We start from the raw sequence: 25,997 nt of genomic DNA, 5'->3' as shown, positions 1-25,997 counted from the left end.
TGTCTCCGTTCTTACCTTCTGGATTGCAAATTCAGTTAATTCCACATTGAAGTGTTGTCTGAATGTATCTACATTACATATATGTTCAAAGTGCATTAATCCAGTAGTTTGCATTCGTAGGGAGTGCTTTACCCCGATGTAGGATGTTCTTGTTCGAATTTGAATTTAGTTGGATTTCAATGCCGGTACCAGACACGAGTGGGAAACCAAAAAAAAGGGAATAGTTTGCATTGGACAACTGTTTGTTTTGGCCTTTTGATCATGTCATTGTTCAATCGGCATTTAGGGATAGGACTTGTCCCAGTCCATTGGTTGCAACTTCACCTTCAAGGTTAATAATTGAATTACTTTAATATGAATAAGCAAATACCCACCCTTGGCTATTACTTTAATTGCAAAATAAATCAACTCAATAGATACAACATGTTTGGTGAGATTGCTATAGTGGGGTCTAGGAAGGATGGTGTACACAATCTTATTTCTACCTTGTGAAAGGTAAAGAAATTAGAGACCTTTTTAATAGATTTTTGGTTCAAAAGCATATTCAAATCAGTTTGAAGAGTAAATAGAATAGTGGAGAAATCATATAACTAATAATGGAAAAGATGACATTATCAACAACAAATTGTAAGCCAAACAATGCAGAAGGAATGTGTAAAAAATAAAATTGAAGAAAAAGGTAGGAGTGCTTATTATACCACCAATATAGAAATTTAACAATGTTCAACTACCTATTAACATCCACTGATATAGAAATTCAAAAATGCTCGACTATCTATTAACATTCACCGATATAGAAATTCAAAAATGCTCGACTATCTATTAGCACCCTAATCCTTGTTGTGCATATCCTTTTATACAATCATTTTTGTCTAATTATATTTTCTCAATACTTCATTGACATCTATTTACATCTCTCAAGACCCACCGTACTTAATCTTTCACACCTTTTCAATGGGGCATCTACACATTTTCTCTTTACATGCCTCAATCGAATTGAAACTTCAAAAAAATTCAAATAGTGAATTTATACTATCAATCATATTAATATCATATCATTTCCACGTGAAAGTATTTTGAGAGGTAGAGGTTGACTATAAACTTCACCTATCTTTGGATCTTAAAGTGTTATTCTAGAGCTGAATAACCTTAACAATATCTTTCATTAGTTTCCAAAATCGGTAACCAATATGTATTTTAGGCTTTGTTAGAACTTGTCGGTAGGATTGCCTTGTGTGTCTAGGAGATAAATCTCATTTGAAATAGATGGTGAGAATTTGTCAAATGCTCAACAAACGGCTACATTAACAACTCTCTGTCTTGCACCTTCATCTTGTGCACCATGGAGGTGACTTTCACCTTATCCCAAATATACTCGCTTCTGATCGCATCTCTCTGAATATGCAATATTCATCACAACATTTTCATTAATAAATAATAACATACCATAAAATGTATATTATACGTAGATCTTATCCTTACCTCAACAGAAATAGAAAAAAAAGTATATATTAAACTAATATTCTCAAATAAATCAACAAAATTATAAGCTTTTGATATTTTAAAATAGAGCTAACAATCTTGGACCCTACTTTTCTAATGTTTCATTTAATATGAATTCATTGGCGGACCTAGCATGAAAAGTGTAGATTCAATAAGACAACAACATAAGCGGTAAGAATCGTTACCATTGTCACAAAAATAAAAAAAACCAATATTTACTTATAAATAATATTAAAAACTTTAATTTAAATATCATAAAATTTTCTTAAATATATTTCTAAATTTAAAATTATATAAAATAGCAACAAGAAAACCGTTGGGGTCACGGAGTTTAGTAATAAGAAAGTCAACATTTTACAGTCACCGACAGAGGGAGGATAAGGCATCGGAAAACTCAAAAATAAAACCGGTAAATTTTTCACTTGCCGGTTAAGTTATAAAGTGTCAGAAAGTGTTTGTCACCGGCTATTACCGGTTAAACTTGTCGGCAAGAACTACTGTCGGCACCGACACGCCAGATTCATTCCCGGTTTACATTATATTGTTATTATTATTATTATTATTATTTAGATTCATTTTTAAAAAATCTTTTTTTATATAATCTTCTAAAAATTGTACAAATATAATCGTTGTGATGTTATGGTTTTAGACTACATTAGATTCGAATATAATATTTGCTTATAGAATATTAAATTATTATAAGATTACAGATCATAATCTAACATTTTTTCATACGATTTTCAGTTTGCTTAATAATATATAATTTAAAATCATAGTTTAATATAAATAATTTTAAAACTTGCACTTATATAGCTCTTGACAAATTACCTTTTTGGACTGTTTTAGGTTTACAATCCAACTGTTGTTTATATATCGTTTAATTTTACGTAAGAAATAATCAATGATTGCCTAATATTTGCGATAAATTACAGAATTTTGAATTAGCATTTAAAAGATTTTCATAAGAATTTTAGTGTTTTTTTTAGACCGACACGTAAAAGATTCATAAATGATAGGAGTATATTTAAAAGTGGTATGGATAATAGTTCTTTGAAGAGTCACCTTAGTTTAATATTTCTCTCAACTTTATAGATAAAACCATTAAATTATTATCTCTACTAAATCTTAGACTATCATTTAATATTTTCTCGTAAGAAAATTTAGTTTAATGGGGAAAAAAATAGACCATATTTTGGAAAAATAATAAAATTATAAGAGAAATAGAAAAAGTCTATAGCCGACGAAAATTTCACATATTATTTTGGATTGTTTACGTATAATATATATATCCTCTTTTAACTTTTTGGAGCTTCTTAAATTATGTGGGTACAGAAATCTTTTTTTGTTTATAGTACGTTTAGATATGACATAGAATATTTTGTTCATGTACGTACCACTTGTATAAAATTGGGTATTTGAGAGCGTATTCGGTATTTTAAAATATATTTTGTGATTAATTTGTTAAATTTAAATAATTTTTTTTTAAAAAATCTATTATTACCTAATAGACGTACGAAGAGTTCATTATCTTCTCCTCACCCTTCAACCATTATCATCCCATAATATTTTGCTAGATTACATATAAATAGTATTGAGAATCTTTTTTTGACTTACTTATCAGACACTAATAAATAAGTAAGAGTTGATCACACTTGTTTCCGAAGAGAGTATTTTCATTCATATCGAATATACTTTTAAGAAAAGTAAGACTTTTCAAAATAAAAATAACATTGTGTACGCACTACCTTCTTCAGACTCCCGTCAAATATATTGTTGTATTATTATTTTATTCGTATTGATATTTTCTTGAATAAAGTTTGGCCATAATTTTGAGTAGATGACAAAGGAGTGAGTCTACTTGAATGTGGCATGTGCAATTTATGAATGCTGTCACGCCTCATTTGGTGCGTCGGTGAACAATAAATCACAAGGTCAATTTTTTTTTGTTTTTTCAATAAATATGAGTAAATCAAGCATTAAAGTTCTCATTTTAAACATTTTTTTTTAAAAAAAATAATCTTTCATTAGTTTAAGTATGAATTTATATTAATTAATTAACTGTGATTAAATGTATTATATATTCATTAGATTGATATAAATATCTAAATTTAAGTATATGATTATTTTTGTTTCTTCCTTCTTTCTTTTCTTATAATAAATAGCCAATCTAATTATTTTTGAGTAGTTCTTTTCCATATGAGCCTAAAAAAAATCATTGAATGAATGAAAAAGAAAGTTGAAATTATTTTCTTTTTACTCTTCCCAGATCGAGCTTTGTCTTGTTTTAATTTTTTTTTTGTTTTTGATAATTTTAACTCAGAATATTAAAGTTGAAAGCAAAAATATTTATCATCTAAAACCTTCTTGTAAAAATTATTAGATATATCATTTTCATTATAACTTAAATTCAATAGTAATTCTCGGACAATCATCAATATAAAAAATTTTCATCTTAATCAATAAATTTGGGTTCAAACTCTAATTATATATTCATCTTTATTAGAAAATACTTTATCATGAGTGTGAAATTTATCCACATATTAATTAAAATTCAATACAAATATCGATCATCGAATTAAAAAGGTGTAACACCCTGACCAAGAGACAACAAACAATTTTTTTTTGAGTAAAATTTAAGAAAATGGAAAATAAATATGATAATATCCACATGAAAGCATGGCCCAAAAGGACAATCTTCAAATTGATGTTCTAAAGCAATGTAATTAATCGACCCTACATCTCAATAGTACATTATGGGGGTGAAAATCAATTTTTTAAAATTTATGATCAATTAATCATATTTTATTCACTAACATCATTATTTCTGATTCGCATCGAGTAATATAAGTTAAGTAAGGCAGATCAATAATTTAAATTTACATCGAATAGATTAACTAGTTAAGGAGATATATTGTGACTTATTGAATGATTATTTGTTTTTAAGGTAATGGTGGCATGAGATTGTATAATATTAATTAGACAGATTACTTATTCTTATAGTGTTTGAATTCTAAATATTTTAGTTCGAAATATTTTAGTTATAAATGAATAAAATATATAATATTTAATTTGAGATGAATTCAAATTTTCAACATGTTCAGTAAATAATAATATAGACAAGACATGTTCAAGCTGATGTTGATGTAACTATATATGGTATGAAGAGAAAATTAAATGATGTAAATCACTACTTTTCATATCATTATTTCCTTAGGATTTGAGTGTGAGACATTTAAATTAAGAATAATATAGATTATATAATATTGATCACAAATAGTTTAAAATTTAAATGGAGTAACATAGTTAAAGACTATTTTTATAGTCAATCACAACATGTATTTGACACTAATATGTAAAAAAAAATTTAAGTAGAGAACTCAATTATTTTATTATATTTTTTCTATTAAAAATTTAAGGTTGACTTAGAAAATCAATATTTGATTGTTCATATGAACTCATGCTCTTCTCCTTAAATTTTACGTAGTAGTGTTATATTTTTTATAAAATATTTAAATATTAATATATGTATCGATAGTTATAGTATTATACTATGCGATTATGATTGGATATGTCTCTCTAGGTGAGCTTAGAAATTTAAAAATCTTTATTTATCTCGTTTTATTTTCTTTCTAAAGTTGCGTAACGTTTCTCAATGATTTTGGACCTATAATTTCAAAATTTTAATTATTTTTAGTGATAAATACTAAATGTTTAATAGGTTAAATTTATATCTTAGATTTATTTTTTCGTAATAATGTATTCATTATCCGAAAACTTTAAATATAATTAAAAATATATATAGTAATTTAAATTCTGAATAACCGTAAATGTTTTGATCATTAACCTAATGATTCAAAATTTTGATGCTGCAACATTTCTCAATCATGATTAGACCAATTTTGTTCCTCTGAAAATATTTTTAAAATTTTTTAAAATAGAAACTTTCGTCTGCATTAAGCTAATATATGTACTTTTATTATTTCTTTAATTTTTTTAATAAAAAAACAGTGTCAGTTGTAGATCCCAAGGTACAAAATCATGTGACCTTGTTCTAAAAACAATTTTTAAAAAAATGCCAAGCTGGCAATGATCCCAGTGGATTCCTCCACCGTGTGGGCTCCACCTGGCACTGCCACGTGGATGTTATGTTCGTAAGTGGGACCCACCACCGACGCCGTAACGTGGTTTGTAGGACCCACACCCACACAGGAAGAACGTGGGGTCATGTAATGTGCTTGATCGCACGCTCTCCTCACGTGATTTAGATTTCGAAACTTTTTTTTTGGTAAATGTGAAATACCAAAAATAGCCTTTTTTTTTAAGGTCAAACTTTGAGATTGACCTTTGAAATAATAATTGATTAGATGCCAAACTTGGAAAAGTAAAAGAATAAAACCAATAATATCTAATTAGTGTGTGTCTAGCTAATATATAGCTTTATGACTTTAATTAAGTTTGATAATTCAAGTAGTAACGTCACGTATTTTAATAGTATTATAATCGTTGTTAACTTAATGCCTTCTTTTGATTGAAAATTATCATTATATTGCGCAAGAATCTTAAATCATGTTATTACATGAATAGATAAATGAAAAACACAACTATTCTCTTATTTAGATTTTGAAAAAAATGATATTTCTTTAGATTTTTTTTTTTGCTTGGTATCTCTTTTTTAACTCGTATGGTTGAAACATTGAATTGTACGATCATATCATGTCACCAAACCTACGTAGTATCTAAACTAGTTACAATTAGAGAAAAAATACTGGAGAAAACGGTTCAATTTGAATATTCTTATGTGTATTGAGAGAGAGAGAGAGAGTCAATATTGTGAGTATATAGACAATTATTAGTAATTTTATAATTATGATAGAGTTAGAAGTCCAATTTCAAAGGTGTTAGAAGAAAATGAGGGGTCAACAAAATGTGAATGATAACATAAAATTGTAATGTTTAATTACAATTCCATGTCTCCTACAAGTTACATAAAAAATCTAATGGAAAGCAACTAAGAAGCTTAATTTACTCCTAAGATTGTGGTGAGCAATTACATCCCCAACCCTACCCCCACCCCAAAAAGGTAAAACCTTTTTAAAAGTAAAAATTTTGAAAATAAATACATAAATCAAAATTTTTATATATGAATATTTGAAAATAATCAATAACAAAATCAATAAAATATTTTAACATTGAATTAAGTGTGATTGCCCCCAATTACTATAAATTGAATGACATACGTTTGCACTTATGACTAGTAAATAAATAAATAATATAAAACAATAATTTGAAATTGACAAGATTATTAAAACAATAAGACAACATAACAATTTTTCTATACATATAGTTTTTTTTTAATTAACACACATGTATGGTTGTACCTATTTTGAAATTTGTTTCTTGATTGCATGTAACCCCATGTGCAAATTTTCCTAATTTCCTCAACATGACCTCACATATATAATTTTTCTATTTATTCTTTTAGTTATTTCAAAATGATAAAAATTAGTTTAGTGAGATTAATTTGTAGTGACAACAAATAGTTTGGTAACTTTTACAAGGAAAAAAAAGATGTAAGTGGGATCACCATTTGGACTTTGTAACTAATAATACTCTAATTAGATTAATAAGTTTTAATTAGATGAGTATGTTTTTATTTGATAAATGTCATTATATTTGTTAGTATAAAAGGGTACCACACAACTACTTGATTGCTTCTCTTTGAAGAGAAGTTTTGATTATGGCAATCATTTGGTTATATAGCCTTTTCATTTCTACTCACTATAAAAATAAAATAAAATAAAAATAAATAATTATTATATAAAAATGTTGATGTTAAATTCTCTAAAAATAACACCTTTTTTTATTTTATAATTCATCGATTATCCTTGTTAAATAAGATAATCGATATTTCTTTTACTATTTAGCAACATAAACTGCCTGTATCTAATTTATTTATTCAAAAGTTTATCAGAATTATTATCTATTCCATAAAGATAGAGATAAAATCTTATATATTTAATTTCTTTGTGAGATTACACTAAATTTATTGTCGTATATATTTCTTCTTTGTATTTACATAAATTATAAATAATTAGTTTTAAAATCATGCACTATTAAATAATTAAAATTGGTGCACCACGCCCTAGTTCTTTTTTTTTTCTTTATAAAAAATAATTATATAAGAACGTTATTTATTTACTTTATGAAAAGTAAAAAAGTCTTTTAGGAAGTGATTCTATGAGTGCAATTTAAGTTAGTTAAAAGGGAAATAATGCATCATGAAACCCATTTTCTTTCCCTTTTTTCTGGCAAAAAAGATTTTTTATTATTACTTTGATTAAATTTTTTTTATTTAATTATAATTTAGTGAAATAAATCATCACATTTTTCTATATTACCTCTCCTCTTTTGAGTGTATATAAAGTCTTCTTGGAACTAAATTATTTTAAAATATTCAGAAAATAGATCTGCTTTAATATCATACAAAAAAAATTATTGGAATATCAATGATTCAAATCATTTGTAAATTTTAAAATCAGAAAATATTTATATGTTTTAATAAGATTGTAAAAGAGATATGTTACATTTATTATTTACTAGTAATATTTAACACAAGCAATAAAAGCAAAGTGGCAAAAACTGGCAACAGAGTATCCTACTTTCTCTTTTTATCTTTTAAAGCAATCAAATATAAACCTAATACACATTATTGCTATAAATAATATATAAAATTATATATCATTATAATTTAATATGAAATTAAAATAAAAAATTTAAAAATATATGAAATTAGCTATCATTTGTATTAGATTATTAAATAGTCATTCTTATTACAGAAACTTGCCTCACTTTATGGTATAATTATAAGAAAATCTCATATTATTTGTCTCAATATTTTTTAATTTTTATAATGAAATACAAATAAAAAGAGTATCAGACAATATAACATAATATAAAAGATTTTCACATAAAATATGATCATTTTAATAAAATTTTATTATGGAAAATGATTGTCACTTGAGGTCTTAGTTTAATCAATATTTATTTCAATTCACCAAAACATAAAATAAAAAATAAAAAAAACTGAGAGAGGGGTGTGGGACCCATGGTGGTGTATTGAAGAAATGAGGAGGGAGGAGAGACTTAAACATCAAGACAATGGAGGGGTGATATGAGTGAGTGGTGGTGACACTAAAATATACAGCTAGCATTTGATACAATTCCCTTACCAACCCATCAATCACTCTCCTCCTACTTCTCCCTTCTCCTTTTAAAAACTTTCTTCATTTCATTTCCCAATTTCTTCAAAAAAAAAAAAAAAACCATTCAACTCCTTTCTCATTTTTCTAGATAGCTAGCTAGTTTCTTCAAGGTACATATTATGCATTCTTTTTCTATGTTAAATCATAGTAATCAATCATAAAAGTGTGATTTTTTTTTTATGTGTGGGTTTTTACTTTTGTCTTATTTAAGGTATACATAATGTTAATCCTAGTTCATATGGAGGCTTTCTTGTTGTGGTTGTTGCAAAGTTTTTGTCTCTTTTTTGGGTTCATTTCTATTTGAGGCTAAAGTCTTTCTTGTTCTTCATTGAATTTCCCAATTTCTTCAAAACCACTTCATCTCCCTTTTCCTTTTTCTAGCTAGTTTCTTCAAGGTATATGTCTTTCATTCATTATAAAAAATGTAATCTTTTTATGTAGGTGTTGCAAAGATTGTCTTATTTTTTGGGTTTAGTTCTATTTGATGCTATTGTGTGTTTAGTGTTGTTTACTTGTACATTTTCCAACTTCTGCAAAACCCCTTCATATCCCTTCAACTTCTTCTTTACTAGTTTCTTCAAGGCAAATGTAGTTCTATCATTTTTTTTCTTTTTATGACAGTAAAAATGTGATCTTTTTTAGTGGATGGTGAAAAAAATCTGTCTTTTTGGGTCCATTTCATTGTACTCATACATAAAAATGGAGTCTTTTTTTTGTGGGTTCTTACTGTTGTCTTCTTTAAATTGCATATATTTCATTTGTGGGGTACACTTCTTTTTTTTGGTGGTTGTTGCAAAGTTTGTCTTGTTATATGAATTGTCTAATAAGTGTTGTATTAATGTTCTTCACTCCATTTCCCATTTTTTCACCATAAACCTTCATATTTCTTTTCCTTCTACTAGTTCCTTCAAGGTACATAGTATTATTCATTTACTCATCCAAGAACTATAATTTTTTATTTGTTGGGTTTTGCTTTTGTCTTCTTTAAGATACATACTGTTAATCTATTTCATATGGAGGTACATTTTTTCTTGTGGATGCTTCAAAGTTTTTGTCTTTATTTTTGGTTACAATTTCAATCTGAGTCTACTGTCTGGTTCTTCATTCACTTTCTCAGAGACTATGAAAATTCTGCAGTTTCCTTGGGAGTTGAGCCTTTTCTGAAATTTCACTGTTTCCTAAGAAAAAATTCATATTGTATGTTTGTTTACTACCAAGAAAAGAGTGGGAAGAACAAAAAAAGGTTCCATTTTTTCTGAAATTTCAAGTATGTTTGGTTCATAGACAGAGAAGCATAGAGAAAAAAGATTTTAAGTCTTTTTTGTTGTGTGTTGCTTCAAATGAGCCAACAAATTTTAGTTACTAGATATGTCTGGGCATAAAAGCTCCAATTTTTCTTCCATCTTTTTCCTTGTTTAGATTATTTTTATGCATTTTTGACAATTTTGGACACTCTGAAGCTTTTTCTGTACACTGAGTCTACAAGTTCTTGCACTTTTAAGGTCTGCTTTAAATTTGCATTTATTTGCAATTTTTCAATAAATGTTTTAAAAAATCCATTTTTCTTGCAAATATCTCTCCTTGTCTGTACAATCGGTGTGAATTTTGAAAATTTTCCCCAATTTTTTCTTTTTGAAATTAGTTTCTTAATATTACAAGAAATTTGATAAATGTTCATTTTGGATCAACAAAATTCCAAAAAAAATTCAACCTTTTTCTTCTAAATGTGCCACGCCCCATTTTGACACTCTGGCTCCAGCTTAAGTATATGATGTGGTTTTTGGTCCCTACCCTTCACATTAAATTTCATCTTTGTCCCTATTAAAATGTGTATAGAAAATATAACTATCATTTTTTGGATAATTGGAAGTTGATGAAGTTTCTTTTTTGGGGTCATTGTTAATGATTTTGTGTTAAACTTTTGCAGGTAAAGGTTTTTAGAGTAGAAAAAAATCAAGAAACTATGGGGTCAAATGTGGTAGATGAGATAGATTGTGGCAGCTTCTTTGACCACATTGATGATTTGATTGATTTCCCTCTTGAGAGTGAGAATGTTGGCCTTAGTTCTACTGATTGCAAAGATTTTCCAAGCATTTGGAATGACCCCTTACCGGATTCTGACTCCCTTTTCTCTGGCAGCCACCGGAATTCTGCCTCTGACCTCTCGGCTGAGCTCTCAGTTCCGGTGAGTGTTATGTTTGTCTCTACTATTGTCGGTGTATACAACTTAAATTTGTGTTTAATGAAAAATGGTCAAGTTTAAGTGATTCATGTAGGGTCTAGTTCTATTTTTATGTCTCAGTCACGTGATTAGATGTAAAGATTTAATATGTTTTGCTTAGTGAATGATTAAGTTATTGTATCATAACTGGAGATATTATCTGTTTAATGGGGATTTAATGATGATTAGTTGATGGACTATCATATAATTTTGTTGTTATCTGCCAGCCAGCTGTGCAATCGGTGTTAGAGAAGTGCAGGACAATATGTTTTCTATTAATATTGATTATGATGAGCGTTAGACTGATGCTAGCACATATGGCGAAGTCATCTTTTTTGCTATATTAAGGATGACTAATCTAGATTTTGCACGTCGTAGGGCCCACTAAAGAGAGAAAGACCCATACTCCATTTCCTAGGCTTGAACCTGTAACCTCTAGTTATTAAGGGTGAGAGAATACCTCACATATGCTGAAGTTATTTCCCCCTTTCATATCAGTAGTGACTAAACTGGATTTTGCACATCATAGGGACCACTAAATGTTGAAACGCGCTCCTATCAGGAGTTCCTCCGATTCCAAGGCTCAAACTTGAAACTTCTAGTTAGGGGGGAGGGGATACTGATGATAAAGTCATTCTTTCATATTAGTGGTGACTAGTTTGAAATTCGTACATTGTAGGGTCTAGCCTACTAAATGGAGAAATGCTTCATACTATGCGTTACTAACTTGAGACCTCTGATTAAGTGTGAAGGAAAAACCATTCTTTCCACCATACTCTTTGGTGGTTAGCCATATTATACTTGCTCAGACTTCAGTGTAATTAATGATTATGGGTGTTTCCATCATGGTAGTTGGGATTGTCAAGTCCAGTCTATTTCAACTTCCATCCCTTGCCATCATCATGAATGACAGATATATCATTCAATTTGCACCAGCTAGATTGTGCAACTAAGTGCAAAATTGAACCAACATTCTCTTAAAAGTTTAGTCATCACAGGAAGGGACATTACATCTACCAAGTTATGTTTGGCAACCTATTCTTTTGCTTTGGTGTTAATTTTGCACATAAAGAGTCATAAATCAACATATAGTTTGTGAATAGAAACTTGTATTTAAAATTACAACTCTGAACTGTTTGTCTGATATGTTTGTTATCTTGTGTTACAGTATGAGGATATTGTCCAGCTTGAATGGCTTTCAACATTTGTGGAGGATTCTTTCTCCGGCGGGGGATTGACTCTCGGGAAAGAAAACATTCCTGTTGAGAAAGAGCCGTCATCCCAAGGCAAGTTCCAGACTTCGAGTCCTGTGTCTGTGCTTGAAAGCAGCAGCAGCAGCAGCTCGTCATTTTCCAGCTCGGGGGAAAAAACTTTACCCCTTAGTCCATGCCACCGTGGTCCACAACGTGCTCGGACCAAGCGTCCTCGCCCAACAACTTTTAATCCCTTCCCAGTATTTGTTGCTCCAGTTGTTCCAACAGAATCAGAGAATTTCGCGGAGTCTCCCATGAAGAAGATTCTGAAACCGGCTGAACCAGAACAGAAAAAGAAAAAGAAGATCAAATTCTCTATTCCTCTAGCTCCGGTCGAGACAAATCAGAATCCAGTGGCACAACAAGCAGTTCGGAAATGCCAGCATTGCGAGATAACAAAGACTCCTCAATGGAGGGCTGGTCCAATGGGACCAAAAACTCTCTGCAACGCCTGTGGTGTTCGTTACAAGTCAGGACGACTCTTCCCTGAATACAGGCCAGCTGCAAGTCCTACATTTGTTCCAGCATTGCACTCAAACTCTCACAAGAAGGTTCTTGAAATGAGAACCACCATCGTCCCAGACAACGACATCATAGCCAGGACCTCATCACCAGCAATAGCCACCCAACTGGAGTTCAACCCGAGCAATGTGTCGGTTGAGGAGGAGCACAAGTGAATGAAAAGAAGCAGAGAAACAGTTTTTCCTAGTCATAGAGTCTGTCATTTCAGTTCTTAGTGTTATTTGGCTAGTTTTTTTTTCAATTTCTTTGTTCAATGTTCTTTTTGTATAGGGATGTTATGTAATATGGAAATAGAAAAAAAAAAGTTAGATGATTATATTTTAGGAGATTAGATTAAGGGCTAAGGTTAGTGTTAATTAAGTTTCTTAGTTTAAAAAAAGTTAGTTTGGGTCAGTGTTGGTCTTGTTAGATGTTTTAAGGCTTTTATTCTTGTCCTTAGGATGAGAATTCTTTTTGCAGTTTATTTGTTATCAGGCAATTCTCAAATAGTAATGGTTTATTATTAATTTTTTTGGATTGATTAAGAAGAAATTTAAATCATATAAAGTCGGATAAATAAAATATTGATATATAACTAGTTTAATTTTAACACGATAATTTAAACTTTACTTAGTTTAAACCAAATGATCCCTATACAATAGAATTTTAATCCCAACTTTAGTTATGATAATAAATAAAAACGAATGAAAGTTGCAACACGAATCATAATATCACAAGTTTAAACATTGAATGCTTGATCAAATTCTAATATCGAGTGCTAATCATAATCCTAAGTAGGGATGGACATAAATATCGAAGAACTATTAATCATAATCGTAATGTAAAATCAGAGTTCCTTAGTTTTTCGATTTGATGTCGGTATTATTTTTTCAAAAGTTTGATTCTTCAATTAATGTTCGCTGTAACTGCTTCAGAACTATGGTGCAACAAAGAATCAAATTTTTACTAAGAAAAAAAAAAATCTATTCGGTATAATATAATAACAATCCTTGAACTAATTTGAGCTTAGATTTATACTACATTCACATAACCATATAATAGTCATTTTCTAGAATAAATCAAATATAATATAATTTAACTCAAACTTAATGCCGAAATATTTCACTTTATTCGGTATTAATTATAGTTAATTATATTAGTGTTATGATAAAGTGAAAAAAGTGAAGTAAATGGCAAATAATATGAAAGTTCCGAAAATACCCTCACCATCATCACTCAGTGAATTTCAACAAGCTGAGAACCAGAAAGAGGGAAAAATCAAGAGGAAGAGCTTTTTTGTTTTCAGTTTCAATTTTAAGAAGAAAGCTCTATCCTCTTGACTTGTCTATTTTATACGTACAAAAATACGCAGTAGTATATGTATATACGTACGTCAAAATCTCCAGATCGAAATTAGGGTTTTAGTTTTTTTTTTTTTTGAAAATTTTAGGTATCGGGAATGTCAGGGCTGAATCGATCTTCTAGCGCTCCATCGAAAAATGGGCTTCCTCCGAAGGAACTAATTGACGATCTTTGCAGGTGCGCTATGCTGTTTATGTGATTCTGCTAAACTTCATTTTTGCTTTTTCTTGATGTAATGTAATTTTTAGTGATTTAAGCTATTTTCTTGGATTGGATGTGAAGGAGTGTACTTTTAATGTTCCTAAGTTCAAAGTTTAGCTGTTTCCTGTTGTATTTCTCAGTGATTTTTTTTTTCTGATTTGGCTGTGCAATAGTGGTCTTGTAGTGCTCATAAGTTCAAAATTAGTGTTCTTCTTTTGTGTTTTTCAGCGATTCAAATTATTATTTTTGGATTTGGATGTGACATGGTGCACTTAAAGGTTCATAAGTTCAAAATCTTAACATTTTAATTTTTTTTTCTGTGATTTAAATTATTTTTTGGATTCGGATGTGAAATGGTGTTCTTGTATAGTTCACAATTTCAAAATTTAGAATTTTCCTGTTGTAAATGATTTTCAAGCTAAATTTCTTGATAAGTAGTGATTCAATCTATACATTGGTCTTGACTGTGAGATAGTGTACTTGGAGATTGCATGTTGTCCTAAGTTCAAAATTGAGATTTTTAATCAGTTTTAACTGTCTATGAGAGTTTCCCAAAGTATAGTAGTTGCAAGATTGGATAAAGGATTTACTCAGTGGTGGATCTAGGATTTCAACTATATAGGTTCAATCTATAAGGTTATTACCATTAAGCCCATTGTATTTTTAAAATTATGGGTTCAGACCTACCATTTGTTAAATTTTAGCTTAAAACTTTATGCTCCGCATTGGAAAGGAGTCGGTTAATTCTGCTCAGCAAGGTTAGAGGATATGTGCTCACTCTAAGTGTCTAAATTGGAATTCGAAACAGGAATTTTCAACTGGTTATTCCAATGCTAGTCATCCCTCACCTTTATGTGTGGTAAATAGGTTGGGAGTTCCAGTACCGATATGAAATGGTGTTGAAAGAGCAAAAGGATTAAAGTAAACATAGATGGCAAAATAGTTTGAAACTGACATAGTCATTGAAATTTCATTTTAGTATTTTATTTGAGGAATACAGATGGCTTCCCTTTGGCAATATTATTAACACCATAAGTCTTAAGCAAGCTTAATCTCTGAGTCATGGACAAGAAATCTTATGACTTCGATAGTAGATGCATTCTGTCCTTTATTTCTGTTTTTTTCAGTTTCAAAAAAAAATATAGATGCATTCTGTCCTTTATTTCTGTTTTTTTCAGTTTCAAAAAAAAAATATAGATGCATTCTGTCCTTGCATATAGCGTTTCCTGTTTTCTTTTTTAATTTCTTGAAGTTGGTTGTAGAAACTTGTGATATCAGTTGACATTACTTGGTAAATGGTAGATATTGCGAGGTTATGCATTTGGTATGTCTTCCCTTGATGGATGTGTTCTATTTCTTTGACACAGTCGGTTTATTTTGAACGTGCCAAAAGAAGATCAGCAATCATTTGAGAGGATTTTGTTTCTCGTGGAGTGCGCACATTGGTTTTATGAAGACAATACTGTGGACAACAATCCATCATTGAAGTCTATAACCCTCAAGGAATTTACATCCTTAAGTATCCTTTGATGATAGAACCTAAACCCAGATCTATAATTATTTAAATGCAGGGAATCCTATATCGATCTTACACACAACTTACCTTTTTCATTGAATTTGCATGATTTACTCTTTTGAACTTGAATGCCCTCTCCCTTTTCTTTTTGCATTTAAACTAGCCACTTGGACTTGCTTTCCACACGGTTGATCATAAAGCATGACTTTAATAATATTGCTATGTTTTCCATTGTCATAGTCTCTCGTCATTGTATATACTTCTTTTGGCCCAAGGGTTTAGATGTTTCTCTTAATTAGGGCTGATTGTTGTCTTTGTATTCTTTCTTTTTTCAACTTTGCTTTGATAGCTCCTTGAACCTGCAACATGTTTATACAGACTGGAAATATAAAATTTAAAGAAAGAATTATTGTGAAATTGTAAGGTGGACATATAATATAAGGCCACTGTTTATGACTTTCATTTGTAAGTTGCTATGCTTACTTCTACATGGCTGGTGTATCTGAGGTTGAGTGTATGAACATTCGGGCTTTCCTTAATCCATTACAGTGTTTAACAATTGTGATGTTTTAAAACCATATGTTCCTCACATAGATGACATATTCAAGGACTTCACCTCTTACAAGGTTCGAGTTCCTGTAACTGGGGCCATCATCCTTGATGAGACTTTTGAGCGGGTAAGTACCGTTTGCATCGAAGCAGCATATTCAAGTTCCTTGTAAATAGTATCTTTATAAGATTACTGTTACCATTTAAAAAGAAAGGTATCTTTACTTTATTCTGTTAGGTGATTGGTGCTTTATTGAGCTTGCGACTTTTAGGACCTATAATCATGAATGACCAAGTAACTAATATGTTACCGGAACTCAAATTGTTGTTACTTTGACTTTTTGAGGACCGTTCATTTAACTACAGTCTTTACTCTCTCTCTTTCTATTTATTCGTATGATTTTCCTCAATTTAAGCATATATGTAGTGCTATACGAAATTAAATAGGTGCATATCCTTGTAATCCTTTATGACACTTTCTTAAAGGCATTAGATCTCATTGATTATTTATGTCAACTGCAGTGCTTGCTAGTAAAGGGATGGAAGGGTTCAAGTTGGAGTTTTCCACGTGGGAAAAAGAACAAGGATGAAGAGGACCACTCATGTGCAGTTAGAGAAGTATGCAGTTCTCTTTTCTATTAGTTCTCCAATTGACATTAAAGATCTCATGAATGCTTGTGGAAGTGTATATGTTTTCCAGTTCTTCAATTGCAGGAGATGTGTTTATATGGATAAATTACTCTTTTTGGATAGAGTAATGATGTCCATTAAAGAAGAATGTGTCTGCGCGCGCGCGCGTGTGTGTTTATATATATATATATATATATATATATATATACAAATAAATAAAAAATACCTTAATGAACCGAAGCTGCTAAAGCTCATCATTTCTGTAATTGAATCGGAAGTTGGTTTTTACTCCTCCACCTTTGAAGGCTGGTTACATCCAATGTCTCCTACGATTAGAGTCCAATTCCAACCAATTTCTAGTAAATGCATCCATAAGAACCTGACAATTCCCCGTATGGGAGCCACCATCATTTCGTTTGCCATGTACTCTCGGGACCTCCGAGTATGACAAAGTGAAAGGAGACAAGACTCACCTCCTCCTACTTTGTCAAGAAGCACTTCTGCAACTTCCTCTCTTTTCCAACGCCTTTTTTTTCCAATGGGAAATGAAGGCCTTCCTTAAAAATGCTCACCCAATCGAAAGTACCTTATCCAAAAAACTATGCACTTACACATTGCCAATTATATCTGTTTAGTCTCCTATTTTCCTCTACATGTTCTGTTTACACCAAAAGTAAAAAGAGACTCAAGACAATTCATCCTAATTTTGGTACTGCTTATCTTCAAATGCCTTGAATTTCTGTCCTTCATATTGTTTACCAGATGATGATCTGCCACCAATCCTCCATAGCACTCCCCCCCCCCCCCCCCCCCCCAATTCTTCCAATAGCTTAGCAACTCCCTAGTAGAATTGGACATAACCTAATATATTTTCCAAAATACACGAGACCATGTGCCACAGATTTTTAGTAGTACTACAATGCATGAATAAATGATCAATGTTTTCACCATCTTGACCACAATGCATACATCTTGAACAAATCTGGATACATCTTCTCTGTAAAATTCTTGAGTTGAGCAAGCTTTCCTTGTTACCAGCCAACAAAAGAGGATTCCTCAGCTGGTATTTTGGTTTTTCAAGGACAATTTCCATTCCAAGAGCCACCTTAGTTATAACTCCTGTATGTGGATTGGAGGCTGCCATGACCCACCGATGATCTAATCAAAAGGATTTCTTTCTAGCATTTCCACCATGGTCTCCACATTTTCGTGAAAATCCTGTCAGCGATTCTGTATTCCGTACACAACAACCAAATGGACTATTGACTTCTTTAGTGGTCATCGACTCTCTAACCCATATTTCTGAATGATAAACTTTCTCCATATTGCCATTTCTTCTGAGTTGAATCTCCTTAGTCCTAGCCATCTTTGTAGCAAGTTCCTTTTCTGCAAACTTAGCTTTTGATTCCCAGGCCACCCTATTTTATAATTTAAAGTGACAACTTCCCACTTTACCATATTAAGGCCCTTGTTCACTTTATTACCATAGGATTACAAAAACTCATTTCTTTTTAATTTATCGATCTTTTTCTCCACTACTTTGGGGATAGGAAGAATAGCCATCATATTAGTAAGGAAGACATATAACACAAAATTGATAAGAGTCAGCGTCTCACTCAGAGATAAATATCGGGTTTTCCATCCAGCCCAATTTTTTTAAATCACATCTCTAGGACATCATCCCATATTTCTATTGACTTATTCTTTGCCCCCAGAGGTAATATCAGATACTTAGTGGGTAGTGACTCCACTTGGCATCCAAGTTTACCTGCCAAATATTGTATATTGGTCACCTGTGTATTTGGAAAAATGGAACACTTGTTCCAGTTAACGTGAAGACCAGAAATAGAACCTCAAAGATCTTCACCAAAAAGTATCTTCACCAAGAAGATAGAGCCTCAAAGATGGTCAGAATTGCCCTAAGCCCTAAGGTGTCTGGTCTATCCCATTTCAGCATCATAAAAGACTAGAGAATCATCGGCATAAAATAAGTGATAGATTTCTAGACCATCACCATATAACTTGATTATTAAAGCCCTTGATCCAATAATTTGATTTGGCTATCCTAAACATGTGGTTAAGACAAAAGGACTAGCAAAACTAGGAACGGTGATAGTGGATCGCTCTGCCTAAGTCCCCTTTGCATGAAAAAAGCCTTCAAGACTTCCCTTAACTCAGGATTTTACATTAGGGTAGAAAAAGGGCAATCCCATTCACAAAGCATTCCGTGTTAATAGGGTCTAGGGGAGGCCACACCCAAAGGGTGTGCTGTACACAACCTACCCTAATGCATGCATTATTATCTTCTTCCACGGCCCAAATCCATGACCTATTGGTCACAGGAACACAATTAAGTTGCTCCAAGGCTCCCTTTCGAGAATTTTACACTAGAAATGCAAAATTCAATCCAATTTAGCCATTTGCTTCCAAAACCTATGTCTTTGAAAATTTTCAAGAGAAAGTTCCAATTGACATGATATCTTTGCAGGGAGAATTTTGGAGTCGGTCACTCATCTTTTTGTTCATTGTAAATTTGCTAAGCAACACTGAGCTATGTTGCTCAGACTCTCCAAAACTGTCACCGCACCTGTGTCGAATTCTTATAAATGCACTATTTTTGGAGAATCCAACATGCATCTGTCACCATTTTTAATGAGTCCGAGCAACAGAGATGTTGGGAGACTATCCTGAATTTGTGTGGTGGTGTTTTGGTAATGCCTTTAGATGTTAAGAGTTTACTGGAGAGCTGGAATGAGCAGAAGTTAATACTTCAGAAGCATATCTGGAGGACCATCTCTTAGTACATCTTCTAGACTATTTGGAAAGAAAAGAGAAGTGTGTTATGATTATAGAAAGAATCATATCCTTTAACTCATGAATATATTTATTTGTGATTCAAAAGGGAAAAGAGAAATAATAGCTGAGTAGCTTAACAAATTTATTTATTTATTATTGATCAGTTTGTCAGAAATCAGTTTAAAGCTATGTAGGAGTCGAAACAAAGTCGACAGTAGTTTATTTTTTCAGTAATCAAGGAGTAGTAGGGATAGAGCAAGAGCGCTAACCTTTTAAAGCATATGGATGGACTAATCAAGGATTAGTGTAGGGAAAATCTTATAGTTGAGTTTAGTTTCTTAATCTTCTCTGATAAATATGTTAGTACTGGATCTGACTGCTCTAAGTTGAAGAATTTGACTATGGTAAAATCTTGGTGGGTTTATACGTAGTTGATAAGATCATCCTCCGAGGAGCTTGGCCCCAACATTTTTGTTCCTTTCTTTTTTTTGTGGGTTCCCTCGCCATTTTCTCATCTTACATAAATTACTATCCATGGTTTATCTTTGTGCAATGCTCAAGTTGATTCAACTTTCTAAATTATGCTTTGTATTGGATGCAGGTCTTGGAGGAAACAGGATTTGATGTCTCAAAACTTCTTCAGAAAGAGCAATACCTTGAAATGACTTTTGGACAGCAAAGAGTGCGGCTTTACATAATAGCGGGAGTGAAAGAGGATGCATCATTTGCCCCACAAACCAAAAAAGAAATTAGTGTAAGTGAAAATATTCTGTCAAAGTTAAAAGCTTCAAAGAATGTAACCAGATTCAAAAAAAAGAAGTTAAAGCTTCAAAGGAGATTAATATCGCAAAAACACTTCCATAAAATTTAAAGCAATCAATCAAAATCCTTTTCTTGTGTGAAAGTTAAATATTCCTTTCCTTACTATTTTTAATAGATGGTATGCTGTCCCCGCTACTAAATTTGAATTTCTGGGTGGTCTATTCATTACCTTTGTCTTTAAGAATAATGACAGTAGTCATTTGCGTTGCTTGCCTTTGCTGACTTTAAGAGTATGTATTTATGTATATTGCTATTTGACTGTCTTCCCTGCAAGCCTGCTTTGAGACTTCAAGAATTTTTCGTTTGTGTCAAAGGTCTATTGGAATTACAAATTAGGATATCTTGTACAAGGTGGGGTTGCTTCGTGGTGGACAAGATGTGTGAAGGGAGGCTGAGATGGTTTGGGCATGTGAAGACGAGATGTGCCAATGCCCTAGGAGGTGTGAGAGGTTGGATATAGTGGGTAGGATGAGAGGTTGGATATAGTGGGTGAGATGAGAGGTTGAGGTAGTTCAAAGAAGTATTGGGGACCGAGGATGTGATCTTAGATGGGAGGGTATGGAGGTCGCGGATCAGTGTAGAAGGTTAGTAGGTAGTTGAGCGTTGTCTTGCTTTTCAACGGAATTAGGCTTGATGGTAGTCTTGACACTTGAGCACCGTTTCCGTCGTAGTATAAGTGTTATCATGTAGGTCCTTTCTTTGTGTGTTACCATCTGTTGTTTATTATGTTTAGGTGATCAGATTTTTCTGATGTTACTGTTCCTTGTGTTATGTTCTGCACTGCTTTCGTATTAGTTGCCACGTTTTCTTTAATTCTGGTTTTCCTTTTATTACTACCCTCCCTAGACCCCACTCTGTGGGATTTTACTGGCTATGTTGTTATTGAGTCAAGGGTCTATTGGGAACAACTTCTTTACCCCACAAAGGTAGGGGTAAGGTTTGCTTACATTCTACCTTCCCTATACCCAACTTGTGGACTACACTGGTTTGCTGTAGTTTTGATTATAAGAGCCCACATTTTAATAGATAATTCCGAGCTTACTATCTTACTTTGTATGACTATTTAGAGCAGGAGATCTCTATGGAATTTTACCTCCATTGGACTTCATGTTTCTCAGTATCATGTCATGTAGAAAGGTTTTGTGAATGAGATTTATATTCTGTATGGTGTGTTCTGCTGATACATTTGAGCTGGATGTTTTTAAGCCATTATTTGCTTGGACATTAAGTGTTCAAACCTTTTCTTTGTTGTGTGGGGGTGTGGGTGTGGGTAGGGGTGTATTGAGTTACCATTGATTTCATTTACTTAAAGATTTCCCAAGGATTGTCTTTGCTGTCATGGATTGTGCATGATCTCAACACTTTAGATGCTATCTAGAATGACCGCTTCTTCATCTAGATGCAGAGAATCTTTTGAAAGTTTAATTATAGTAACATGCACATACTTTCTTGCTCTCCCAGTTGTTACTTTAGCATAGATGATTATTCTCTAAACACAAGTGTACCAGTGCATGCAAACATGTGACTGCTTCTTTTGTGAGTTCTAACATTTGTAGGTATTGCTCTTTGAATTCAGGAAATTGCATGGCAAAGACTGGATGAACTTCAACCAGCAACTAACGAAATCATATCTCGTGGGATGACTGGACTCAAGCTCTACATGGTTTCTCCATTTTTATCGTGAGTGAAATGCTTATCTTGTTAACTTAGCGGATCCCCTTGTTTCTTTTCTAATGATTCTTAACTTCTCACAGATCTTTGAGATCTTGGATTTCAGCACATCAGCCTCCTGTAGCTCCTAGATTTGATAGACCTTCAAGAGGTGCAGTCTCTCTTTCTTCATTGCCTCAAATCCTCTCTTCTGTACTATCTATGACTTCTATCTAGCACATTTATTTCATTCTTGACTAGCCTATTTTATCTTTTTCCTATTTGAGTTTAGTAGTCATATTTTATTGCATATTACTTGTATATCTAACTTCTAGCTAACTTTACCCTTGTTCTCCTATTTCAAAAAAAAAAAATTAAAAAAAAAAACTGACATCTAGCTAATGTGGAAATTTTACTCTTTGCATCAAGCTACAAAATATGAAGGTAAGGGAGATGATTGTCATAGTAAACATTTCAACTAACATACCCAGTGTAATCCCACAAGTGGGGTATGTAGAGGCTAGGCTGTATGCAGACCTTACCTCTACCTTTGTGGGGTAGAAAGATTGTTTCCGATAAAGTGGAAACTTTACTCTTTGCATCAATCTATGGGACAGTAATGTAATTAAGATGACGGTATAAGTAAACATTTCAAGCATTATAAATTATTAGGCCCATATAAAAGTTAAGGTGGATCTCCCGTCTTTCAGTCCCTTGACCATTCTCGTGGTTACATGCATCTATTTGAATCTCTTCCACCTTCCATGCTCACCCTCAAAGAAAACAGGTGGTTAGGATGAGATTCTAATTTCTTCTTTTGGTTGTTTTGTCTCAACAATCACGAAGCTGATAACGCATAACTGATCCAATTTTCTTCTCGACAAAACCAGCCACAAGATGGTTTGACCTTCTATTTATTGGTAAAGGAGATTTGGGGTAGAACTAGTTTATATGATACATGCCGCTCCCCCCTTTGTTTTTTCATGTGAAGCGTCTTGTAAGATACAAGGTTTATTTTCCTTATCAAAAAAAGTCTTGAAGATGATTTCATTAGGGATCCCTGAGATGTAATAAATATACGAAAGATGCACCAGTTGTGCTTCAATGACACTTCTCAGCTCTTTTGCACTGTTCGCCAAGTCAAATCAGATTGAAACAATGGTGTATATTCTCCTTTTAACTTTTCCCCTAAGAAAAAGTTGGGAAGACTGATGTAGTTTTTTTTAGGATAAGAACGATGGTAGTTAGCTACCTTCAATACCGTACTAGCTATAAAAAATAGTGTTTAATGAAGCCTACTATGGAGAGGTTGCATTGCGTTGTCCAGCGGAAGTCTTAACACTAACTTTCATTAACATCTTGATGTTAGGACACAACATTTTGTTCAAATGGCTAATAAGGTTTAGTTCTTTTATGTAGGATTAAGTGTGTGGAATGCAAAAAATAGTTCCACCGGAAGCAGCTCAGTTTTAGCTGAGATTCAATTGAACAAACCTGCAGTTGATGCACGTCCCCAGGACACAGGTCCTGGCAAAAGCTTCAGAAACTTCCGATTTGACACTGCTTCAATATATCGTGCAATGGAAGCTGGCTTCTCTTCTTGAAGTGTAGAGTGTAGTCGTGGTTAATTGTTGTGTTTCATGTGCACATATTTTGTTTAGCTCCCCGTCTTCACTACAAGGAAATCTAGGACTCTTCATGTTAATCCTGCTTAGACAAGTTCATAGTTTTGTGGCTGTTCTTTTTTGCTTTCAGGTTTGGGTTGTATGTATAGTATGTATATACAAGAACCTTGTATTGAATAGTCACCATGTTGTTTGAAGTTAATACAAAAAACACTCCTTTTTATTTGGACACCACCTTAGCAGTGCTGACCAACCTCTCAAATATCTTGGAAGAGTTTGCTTTGTATTTTGTAGGAAATGCTAAATCAAACAAGTTTGTCAATTCAACCCAAAAGCTGGAGGGGAATCTGGTTGCTGCTTATGACATAATACAAGGTGCCACTTTCTATCTACAATTATTACATGAAATTCAAATATGTCTAAAGTTGGCAAGATATCTTATTAATAAGGTAAAAATTATCATATTGCTGCACATGTTATAATCCACAACAATTCTTCAAAAGAGGAAAAGGAATAGTTTAGAGCTTTAGATCAATAACCTTTAGTGAACGATACTCATAGTCTTTGAAGATCAGTGCCACTTTTTCTTTAACAAGAATTCATGTGATTTTTCCTACTTTTTTTGTTTGTATTTAGCCACTTATTTTCAAGAATATGATTGGCCACCGACTTTGTTTGACATCAGAATTTGTTTGGTTCATTCATAATGATCTAGTGAACGATATTTCATAGCCTTCGCATGATTCACACTATATTTTAGAGCTGTAAAGTCATCAAACATGAATTCTGAGTTTTTTCAATTTATCATGTGTATTAGTCCATTAAATTGAGAATACGACTGATCGATTTTGTTTGATTCAAAGATCGCGGGCTATCCACAATGACAAGTGAATCATACGTGATCCGCACAATTTTTAGAGTTTAGGGGTCTTGAAATATAAAATCAACTTTTTTCGTTGTTAGTCCATGAATATTTGGAGAATATGAGTGATTGGCTTGTGGAGAAAAAAATTGGGGAATAAAAGCTAATCAGTCGAATCTCTAAAAATTCATAGACTAACACATGAAAAACTAAAAATGTCTAATTCATGTTAAATGAATCCTAAATGCGAAAAATATGTCGTGGATCATAGTGAGACTCTACGTACTTTTTCCCTTACTCTTTACAAAGTGAGAAATAAAAGCTAATAAGTCGAATCTCTAAAAATTCTTATACTAACACATGAAAAACTAAAAATGTCTAATTCATGTTAAATGAAACCCTAAATGCGAAAAATATGTCGTGGATCATAGTGATACTCTACATACTTTTCCCCTTGCTCTTTACAAAGGGTCCTATAAAGGTTTTTGTTAAAAAAAATTTAAAGTTATATCACCAAAATATTTATGGTCAAACAAAAACAAAAATTGAAAAAATCGCCTAATTCTTCTCCCAACTTCCTACCGAGGAATTAGGTGATTTTTTCGATGGCACATAAATGCGAAAATTATGATGTGGATCATGGTGAGGTTATATGTACAACTCTCTGAACTTCCTACAGAGGGTTTTGTAAAGGTTTCACAAATAAATCGTTCGCAACTCATATATTCATGAGCTAACACACAAAGAAGTGAGAAGATCACCTAATTCTTGTAAATTGCCAAATGAACTTTATAAATTGCGAGACTATATATACTACTCCTCCAACTCACAACAAGTTATGGAAAGGTTCCACAAATTAATCATGGTGAAGTCATATCACCAAATAATTAATGGGCTAGTACATGAAAAACTGAAAAAATCACCTAATTTCTTTAAATTGCCCCCCCCCCCCCTCTCCCCCGAATGCCCAAAATGGACTCTAAATTGGGACATGTATTGCTCCCCCAATTCCTTACGGAGGATTCCGTCAAGGTTTCATAAAGAAATCAATAGATGCAGAAAAATGGGGTGGAAAAATTGTGTGAGTATACGTGATGGTTTCCTAACTCAATACGGAGGTCTTCGTAAAAATTTTCGAGAATTTTTTTGGGTGCTCTAGGCGCTAAATCAATGGGCTAATACACATGAAAAAGTTAGAACCTTGCGTGATTCCTATAGAGTTAGAACATGATGATTCTCTAAGT

General features: G+C 32.3%; 2 protein-coding genes across 7 annotated transcripts; both read left to right on the top strand.

The window, feature by feature from the left end:
* The first annotated feature begins 8,583 nt into the window (after window positions 1-8,583).
* LOC101251289 (GATA transcription factor 8-like) lies at window positions 8,584-13,267 on the top strand. 6 transcript variants are annotated; one of them, XM_004239618.5, is made up of 3 exons: window positions 8,584-8,875; window positions 10,693-10,950; window positions 12,155-13,267. In XM_004239618.5, exons 2-3 carry the CDS (start codon window positions 10,729-10,731, stop codon window positions 12,914-12,916), a joined length of 984 nt encoding a protein of 327 aa, XP_004239666.1. In that variant the 5' UTR covers window positions 8,584-8,875; window positions 10,693-10,728; the 3' UTR covers window positions 12,917-13,267. The 6 variants fall into 6 exon arrangements, with proteins under 6 accessions (XP_004239666.1, XP_069154748.1, XP_069154749.1 ...); XM_069298647.1 differs by having other exon boundaries at window positions 8,706-9,160; XM_069298648.1 differs by having other exon boundaries at window positions 8,708-10,008.
* Window positions 13,268-13,768: 501 nt separating this feature from the next.
* Window positions 13,769-24,120, top strand: LOC101252182 (mRNA-decapping enzyme subunit 2). The gene is made up of 8 exons (XM_004239621.5): window positions 13,769-14,279; window positions 15,671-15,822; window positions 16,369-16,496; window positions 16,891-16,986; window positions 20,396-20,548; window positions 22,193-22,296; window positions 22,371-22,438; window positions 23,686-24,120. The coding sequence occupies exons 1-8, from the start codon at window positions 14,200-14,202 to the stop codon at window positions 23,868-23,870; spliced, it is 966 nt and encodes a 321-aa protein (XP_004239669.1). The 5' UTR covers window positions 13,769-14,199; the 3' UTR covers window positions 23,871-24,120.
* Window positions 24,121-25,997: the final 1,877 nt, after the last annotated feature.

Source organism: Solanum lycopersicum, chromosome 5 (genome assembly GCF_036512215.1).
Source record: "Solanum lycopersicum chromosome 5, SLM_r2.1".
NCBI lineage: Eukaryota > Viridiplantae > Streptophyta > Magnoliopsida > Solanales > Solanaceae > Solanum > Solanum lycopersicum.
The sequence above is the reverse complement of the archived record's forward strand: the minus strand, read 5'-3'. Positions and strand labels throughout refer to the sequence as shown.